This window comes from Acanthisitta chloris, unplaced genomic scaffold (assembly GCF_000695815.1).
Source record: "Acanthisitta chloris isolate BGI_N310 unplaced genomic scaffold, ASM69581v1 scaffold6121, whole genome shotgun sequence".
NCBI classification, from domain to species: domain Eukaryota; kingdom Metazoa; phylum Chordata; class Aves; order Passeriformes; family Acanthisittidae; genus Acanthisitta; species Acanthisitta chloris.
The window spans coordinates 97,575-106,548 of NW_008657554.1; the positions used below are offsets into that span (position 1 = coordinate 97,575).

The window sequence follows — 8,974 nt, forward strand, 5'->3', positions numbered from 1 at the left end:
CAAACAATTACCAAAATAACAAAAAACCAAACAAACTAAACTAAACAAAAAAAAACAACAAAACCAACAAAAAACAACCTAGAAAACAAATTTTCTGCTTGTAGTCTGCACTCCTGTGACCTTCTGTGAATATTTTTCCCTTCCGCTACTTTAACCACGCTTTTGAAATCAATACCAACTTTGAATGGAAAACATTAAAGAGATATGCTTTAAGTTTTGGAGAGTAAGACTACATTTTAAAAATCAAAAGCTCAATAAGCTTATTAAAAATAACTACAGGTCTATTATCTTCTCATTAATCATATTACCGTGTTGCAAAACCTGCACAAGGGTGGAACCGGATGAAAGACAGCACCAATCTGTTTTACAGTAAAACTCATGTTTTGCATGTTCTGTTGCTAACTAGAAATTGTGAGAATCAATGAGTCAGGGATTGGAAAGCTTTATAAAGCAAACAAGTACTATATAAAGGTGAAGTAGGTGTGTGGCAGACTGCAGAAAGGACTTCTCTAAAGGCTAGTGGAAATGAGAATGGAGAACCTCTCATTTCTTCTGTTATTATGTGCAGCACTTTCCTGTGCTTTTCCTGCGGATACAAGGCAGAAGGAAGAAGGCATGCAGCTTATCCAGGTGAGGAAGATAGACCTCTGGGGGAGATGTTTAGCAACTGTTGCGCATCCATTTCAGCTCAGGAGCTAGTAGAATAAATAATGTGGCTTAGTACTTCTCAAAATGGAGGGGGTACTGTGATGACAAAGGCTTGTTTAGCCACAACCCATCCTGTTTTATTATTCTGTAGAGAGCAATTAAACCAAATGATGCATTCACTTCTGTGCTGATTCTACAAATAATTAAACTCCTGAGTCAGTCTAGGTTTGGTTTGTAGTTCAGGTGGAAATATTGTTATTTATGTGATTTGTGGTATGAAACAACACTTCATGAAACAAGTATAGTACTTTTTTTCTGAATTATTACTGTCTAAATTGTGGGAAAATGATGTGCTACTGCTGAAATTTTATATTTAGTCATATATTCAATTTGCTTCTTCTAAAGGATTCTGGGTAACCCTAGGGCACAAAGTACGTGGAGGGCATGTTATCAACAAAAGATCAATGTATTAGACAAATGCTAATTTTAAATATATTTTGAGTTAAGTGAAAAACGTTTGTAGTAATAATGTAATGTAAAAGACTATCAAGAAAAAATATCCATACAGGCTTTAACAAACTCTGTTGTCTATGCTCCCATAGAACAGAAATAAAAGTAGCAAAGGCATGTGGTGTTAATATCTTATGAGCTATGAAAGCAAGCCACATTGACTGTTCTAATTTTTTTTCATTAGAAGTACCTGGAAAATTACTATGGCTTTAAGAAAGATGGGGAATCTTTTGTTTGGAAAAGTGATAGCCCAATGACCCAAAAACTAAAAGAAATGCAGGAATTCTTTGGGCTAGAAGTGACAGGGAAACTGGATTCTGGCACTTTGGACTTGGTACAGAAGCATCGCTGTGGATTCCCTGATATATCTGGGTTCTCGACCTTTGCAGGAGAGCCAAAATGGGCAAAACAAGTTCTGACATACAGGTAATTACAGTGGAATTCTTCATGTCAAGACAGTGTGCTACACAGTGTGAATTGTAAGAACACAGCTGGTTTTCTATCTTATAATTTAAAGGATATTAAACTACACACCAGACCTGCATCCAGCAGATGTCAATGCAGCGATCAAGAAAGCATTAAGTGTTTGGAGCAGTGTGACCCCACTGAAATTCGTCAAGAAGGACAGAGGTGATGCAGACATAATGATCTCTTTTGCAGCCAGAGGTAAAACTCTACGCAACCATTATGAGTTTTTGCCAAGCTACTGTCTATATGAAGCAGCTGACCTGAAATGCTAACGATTTCTTCCCATAGATAGCACATGTGAAGTTCAGTGTCAGGTTGAACAAGCAGAGAGAAAAACACACTTTGTGCTCAAGGTGCTATGGCTATAATTCTTGACAATCTTTGAGGGAGGATATGGAGAAAGATGAAGAGAAGGAGGAAGAAATTACGTGTAAGGAGCTGCCTGTAGTTCACTGGACCTATACCTAGTAAATACTGCTCAATGTGTGCATGAGCAACAAAGGACTTAGGACTTACAGAACGTACCCATGCTTGGAGCATTATGAAGCAGTTAGACCTAGTTACACTCCTAGGGTTAGACATGTTCTTTGTGTGAGCTAAATACATTCTCGACCAACTCAAAGATTAGGTTTTGGCATTGCCCTCAAGATAGGTTTGCCAGCAACCTTTCCTTTCATTAACAGTCATGCACACAAGCACTCTTCTCGTCTTCTCTTCTGTTCCCACACAAATATACCCGCTCATCTAGGCTATGTGGAGTGTGCAAGCACCACACAGAAACTCTAAATTCTTAAGTCCTTTTCTGGAGACTACATTCAAGGGCTTACAGTCTTTCCAGGATCTTGCTTTTGCTGTCAATGCTTAAATTACCAGTCAGGTTCAGGTAATCACATGACAGATGCTGATAGACATTTTATGAAAATTTTATTTAATAAGCAAGAAAGGAAATGTATTCCAACCTCAACCATGCCATCTTCTTCCCTTGAGGAAGTCCTCCCATTTCTTGAGGAAACTAAGATTTTGCTCCTGGTGCATCCATTCCAATTTTACTGTTTTCCCTGTGAAAAATAGAGCTTTTGGCAAATCTGAATGGAAGGTGAAGAGGAAAGTACAAAATTAGCAGAACAGAGAGCTCTGTGCATAGCTGAGATTTGTTACCTCCATAACCCCCAGTCAGCTCTGTATGGAATTTGCTCCTCAGGTCACAACGACTTCGTCCCCTTTGATGGCCCAGGAGGATCCCTTGCTCATGCCTATGCACCCGGCAAGGACTTTGGTGGAGATGCTCACTTTGATGAGGACGAAACCTGGACCAAAAGCACAGAGGGTAGGAAATTAAGGTCTCCAAGCCTATCCTAAAGCAAGTTGCACATGCAATCAAGGGTGCAGTGTCTGTTTGTTACCTTTCTTAAGAAGTGCTTAAATTGCCACTGATTTGAAGGAACATTGGGCAACTGGTTTTCATAGCTATAAAAAGCTTCTGAGCTCTCTGGTTTAAAAAGCTAAGGCCCCAGATGAACTTCTGCCATAGACAGGAGATTTATTTGGGAGGGTGCACTTCCCTCCACTCCTCCAACCTGCTTTCCTCTCCACACACAGTTGCATGACTTGCACTGGTCAAGGCTTCTTTTCCCACACTGACTTCTGCAGGATATACAGAATATTTCCTTGTACTCTGCTACAATGATTTAATTATTTTTCTTTCTGACCAGAATTTCATCTCCAACTGAATTTCCCACAAGAGATTCACTCACTTAGGCAAGCAGTTCTGAAAGCTGCTGACCTACCTTATGCCCTTCATGTAAATCAGGACAAATGAAAAGACACAGCTTGCCTATTAAGTATTTTGTTTGTTGTTTTCAGGTACAAACCTCTTTTATGTGGCTGCCCATGAGTTTGGCCATTCACTGGGACTTTTCCATTCCAAAGATCCCAATGCTCTGATGTATCCAGTTTATGGGAAATTCAACCCTTCAGTATTCCCTCTTCATCAGGATGATATTAGCGGCATTCAGTACCTCTATGGTAATTAACAATTTTTAATCAACTAGTGCTTATAATTTCAAAGACTTTGGAATACTTTTCAGCAACATTTTTGAGTACTGGATCTACTTGAATGAGTTCTCACTATAATTTCTTCCCTAAACTGCTTTTAGGACCATCTCCTAACACACACAATGATCAAAGGGAATCTGCTGAGATAGAAGACACAACTGAGTCAAACGATCCTGCACTGCCAAACACATGTGGCCCCAATTTAACTTTTGATGCTGTCACAACTTTCCGTGGAGAAATAATGTTCTTTAAAGACAAGTAAGTCAGCTTTCTGGTAGTAAAATAGCTGGATATAATTATTGAAATGATGCCCCACAGCAGGAAAAATAACTTTACCCAGGCATTCTAGGCAGGAAGATATCAGGCATTCTAGGCAGGAAGATGAGACAGGGTATGAGAAGAAGAAATGGAAGACAAAAACAAAGAGTGTGTTGGAGAAATGAAGAGAGATGAGTGATGAAGAGAGATGAGAGATGAGGAAGATGACCTTTGGAACAAGGCATGCTGTTAATAGCATGGGGAAAGATGGCTCCTCTGCAAACATGGGCTGTTTTAACTTTTGGCTGTAAGCAAGTCCCAAGTGTTTGGCATCTGTGAGAGTTCAGCTTTGGCAAAAGACTCCAGCAGCTCTTGGACACTTGGCATCTTCATTGCCATCCTTGCTTTGAGAGAGTTGAGGGTTTACCAGTTCTAACATACTACCTGCTTGAAGAGTCCTTGTAGTGGTGATTTAGTATAATAATAATAAATAATAATAATAAAGGGAAAGGTAATTGATTTGGTATTAAACTCAGACAAGATGCCCCTCTCCAGGCCATGACATCCCAAAGTCTGAAAGAGAAGGGTAAAACAGCTGATTCCCCTTCCCTTCATGTGGTAGGGCTATGCTTCCCGTGCTTCAGATCCTCCCCTCAAATCAACATTAGAACCAGTTTTGACCTCAGAGTTTGGAGTACATAAAGTCAATAAAGTGTTGTTTTGCAGGAGAGCCTCTCACACTCTGACTGGTTATTTAAGCTGGTGCAGGCAGGGTGGGCTTACATTTGCAAAATCTTACCCCATATCAGCCATGTGAGACAGGTCTCTCTAAGCTCCATTTCCACATAAGGAAAAATAAATGTTTTGACAAAAACAGTTCATCTGATCTATTTTTGATGTCTGCATTGAGATGAGAGTGATCCCACCATCGAAACAACTTTATGTTAAGATTACAGTGAGCTTAGTGTGACTAACTCAGGGTACACAGTTAAGTTTAGTCAGATAAATCCTGGCCTGGTTGCAATGATGTGGTTTCATGCATTCATGTGTGTGAATGACTGATTTTATTTAAAACCTGTTCTATATTTACGTAAGGCATATTTGGCGTAAACATCCTGAAGTAAGAACAGCTGAATTTAATTTAATATCTTCGTTCTGGCCACGGTTGCCCCCTGGTGTTGATGCTGCGTATGAAATTCCTGAAAAAGATGAAACAGTAATTTTTAAAGGTAAAATGTCCTTTTGTTGTCCCATGTTGTCTCCCCAAGTAGCCTTGAGAACTTGTGTCTGGCTTAAAAAACACTTCAGCTCTTTCTGTAAGATTCCACAAGCTTTAATTTAGTCCAGTAAATTGGTGTATTTCAATCACAGAGATGACAAAAATATCATCCAAGATAAAAAACATTTATCTTATTTTTCAATATACATGTAGAAAAGTTTTCCTGCCAAAATAAATGCCATTTTCCTTTTTCTTTCTTTCTTTTTTCCCTTTTTTTTTTTCTGGAAAATTAGCTATTGAATTTCAAAATGATACCACATGCTTCTTCCTAGGTTCTGGGAAGAAGGTATGAATGGAGACTGAAATTTAAGTTTTTACAAAAGGGGGTGTGGAGAACTATTCCTTTTTTCTGGACTCTAGAACCAGTAGGCAGAATGTTTTCAAATAACAGCTAGTTTCTCTCTGCATTTTTATATTGAAAGATTAGCTTTCATGAAAAGTATTGTGTCATTCCCAGAAGATTCTGACAACATATTTTCATCAACTTTTCTTCATAGGGAATGAGTTCTGGGTTGTGAGAGGAGATGCCATACTTCCTGGATACCCCCAAAAAGTCTACACCCTGGGCTTTCCAAAGGATGTTAGGAAAATTGATGCTGCTTTTTATAATGAAAATGAGGGGAAGACATATTACTTCATAGCAGAGAAATTTTGGAGGTAACATTTCCTGTATTACTTTCCTAAATAGAAGCAACTATAATCACATGATCAATGTCCTGTCATGATTTAGGATTCATTAGTCACACATTTTTGGTAATCTCTTTCAGTGTCACAACTGGTTATGGAAAAAATGGGGAGGTGAAATGGTGCTTTTACCTTTCCTTTTAATTGATTTAACCGTTGAACTGCTTGTTTATTTATTTTCATTTAGCTGCATTGGGGAAAAAAAGCCTTCCTACGACTCCAGAAGTCATCTCAGGAAATCAGTCAGAACCTCAATATATATACCAAAAATATTTCTGTTGGCTAAGGAGAACCCCACCCTTTTCCCTGCTACTAACAGATAGTTTCATAAAGTTTCTGATGAATGACATACTCTGCCAGGATTTATCTGCTATGCACAGTTGTTATTTTCTCTTCTCCATCCAGTCTCTACTGCTCAGGTTTGTCTTACAGGACAAAGATTTCTAACAGCTGAAGGAGGTTCTCCTGTAATGGAAGCAGTAAATATTGTGAACTTTTGTAGATAAATGACAAAACCTCTCTCTTTCCTGTCACTACAATGTCCAAGTCATGATACACAGAGAAAGATCACCCTAAAGTGATCTTTCAGCCACATATTTGTAGTTTAAGCAGACAGACTTTCACATTTTAGGTCAAACTCTCATAGCTTGAATGACTTCAGCTGAGAAGTTTGTTTGACCATAAATGTTTTGCTGAGCAAAGGTGTCAGAAGTGAAAGGCTTTCAGATGCCTTCTTATTCCAACACTAATAGATAAACTGGACTTCACTAAAAATGTAACAGCTTGCTGTAAGTAACTTAGGTAAATTGACTTAAGATAACTTATGACTTAAGAAAAAAATCAGATTTTTCATGATAAACATTTCTTACAGAGACAGAACATGAAAACAGTCTTCTTAAAATGTATTATCTAGTTCTCCTTAGGCACGGTGTCTTAGGAAAAAATGTATTAAGCAGATTTAAGATGATGGTTCCAGTATTAGGTATTCTTGGATGTATCTTAAACTGGTGTAAACAGAAGAAATTCTTCCAGTCCAGCCAATAGACTAATATTTTTTTATGGCAAATTGTGTCTCTCTCAATGCTATTTAATGATACAGAAGTTCTTCAATGAACTCAGTTACCTGTTGGTAGATAGAAGGTAATGAGATGAGATGAGATGAATTAATCATAAGTTGTTTGTAGGTTTTTTTGACTCCAGGTTGTTTATAATTTTTCTCAGGTATGATAAAAGAAGTCAGTCTATGGATAAAAAGTCATTACTCATAAGAGATGTGTTTCCAGGAATTAATGGAAAGATAGACGCTGTTTTTCAATATGAAAGTGAGTAACTGTTCTTAATAAAATCTGTGTGAAATGCTCAGTCATAGAGCTGAGAGTGCTTGGGCAGAGAGAGGTGCTTTAAATGCTGTTCAATGCTCTCAGGATGTCCAACAAGACCCTGAAACCATCACACAACACTCCCATGATTCACTTTACTCCCTTGAAAAACAGACATGGTATACCTTTGGGGAATGCTTCACATCTGGAAAAACCAACTCTAAGGGACAGATATTCATGTTGACGTGCACATGACACCATGCAGAGCACCACTCAAGACAGTAATGTGTCAACAACACCTGCTGTGAGCAAGGCTAGCACAACCTGGCCCTCTGACATAATATGGGACTGCTTTGAGAATAGTAAATGGCACTAGCTTCTCCTGCATGGGGGTAAATGTTACTTAGACATGGTGATGCTGGAACAGACTCGAGGATGCATCCACACTGCCAAATGTCACAGCTTCCCAGTTGTCTCCTGGATCGTTGTCTCTTGGGAGCAGATGCTGTTGGCAGTATAAATGTATCCAAAGGTTACTTTGAGCTCTTTCTGGATGTTGTTAAAGCATACTAATCTTTTAATCTCAAATATCATGATTCATCTGTTTGGTTGATTGTTTGTTTTTCTTCCCCTAGACCTTCTTTATTTCTTCTGTGGAAGAAAGCAATTTCAGTTTGACCCCAATAAGAAGAGAGTTACACAATTCCTAAAGACAAACTTCTGGTTTCCATGTTAAGATAATGAAATCTGTCATGGTGTTGGAAATAACGTGGTGTTATTGCACTAGAAATGCTTTTTCTTTTATGAATAAATGGAATGTACAGCTACTTCAGTGTTAGTCTGCAGACTTCAGACCCTGCACAATCTGTGTTTCTGTAAATAACAGAACAGCATTTAACATACTGATTTGTATATATGTAAATAATTAACACCAGGCTATCTAGCTTACCAAACAACAATGCAGTTTTTACATTTGATACAAAATTGTGACTTTTTTTATTATTACCACCATCTTCTTTTCACTCTTTGTGCTGTGGATCACCCTACACAGAGCCCTACCATGGTGCCAGGAGTCCATGAGGAAAAGGATTTCTGTTCCTTAAGCTAGGATTGCTTTCAACCAGTTTTAGGTATTTCCAAGTTAAGTAAGCAGACTAATCAAAGCTACTGGTCATAATCATATCAAGACATGCAGGATCTCCAGACAGCAATCCCTCCCAGCCTGGGGTGGATGCCTAGGGATGAAACTCCTTTTCATTACCACCTGCAGAGACGGTTTGTGTTGGACACTGATTATAGAGGTTTATGTGTGTTGATTAAGTGTGATAAATTTTACCCTAAGGTACTTATATATGTGATTTCCTGTACAATGTGCTCTAGGACGACCCTACTTGAGCAGAGAGATTGGGCCAGGTCACCTATCATCACTGTGGTCCCTTCCAACCTTTTCCATTTTGTGATTCTGTGACTAAAGACTCATCATCACAGGCACAGGATACATTACTGGGGGCAGCTACTGTACTGGGAGGATTATGTGTCTAAGACCAGCTGTTGATAGTCTCCACACTGTTCGTATTTCCATGATGACATTTCACCAGTGGGCAAAAGTCCTCATCAGCCAGAGCAGACAAGGGTGTGGGGCCACCAGTCCTTTTCATATTCGTCCAAGTGCTCCATGTTTTCTGTCTGTGGTGCTCTCTGTGGCCAGTCTCATGGCTCTCTGGACCTGGGGGACAGACATGAAGCAGCTGCT

At 38.9% G+C, this 8,974-nt stretch overlaps 1 protein-coding gene across 1 annotated transcript; it reads left to right on the forward strand.

Moving 5' to 3' along the window:
• The first annotated feature begins 525 nt into the window (after nucleotides 1–525).
• LOC103811761 (stromelysin-1-like) lies at nucleotides 526–7,957 on the forward strand. The gene is made up of 10 exons (XM_009084753.1): nucleotides 526–630; nucleotides 1,343–1,584; nucleotides 1,676–1,824; nucleotides 2,828–2,953; nucleotides 3,490–3,651; nucleotides 3,783–3,939; nucleotides 5,035–5,168; nucleotides 5,716–5,875; nucleotides 7,124–7,224; nucleotides 7,857–7,957. Exons 1-10 carry the CDS (start codon nucleotides 526–528, stop codon nucleotides 7,955–7,957), a joined length of 1,437 nt encoding a protein of 478 aa, XP_009083001.1.
• The last annotated feature ends 1,017 nt before the right edge of the window (nucleotides 7,958–8,974 follow it).

Coding starts and splice junctions, on each gene's coding strand:
- LOC103811761 (XM_009084753.1), top strand. CDS start 526: ATGAGAATGGAGAACCTCTCATTTCTTCTGTTATTATGTGCAGCACTT. Junction 1,585..1,675: donor AAACAAGTTCTGACATACAG/GTAATTACAGTG, acceptor TATAATTTAAAG/GATATTAAACTACACACCAG. Junction 1,825..2,827: donor GATCTCTTTTGCAGCCAGAG/GTAAAACTCTAC, acceptor TTTGCTCCTCAG/GTCACAACGACTTCGTCCCC.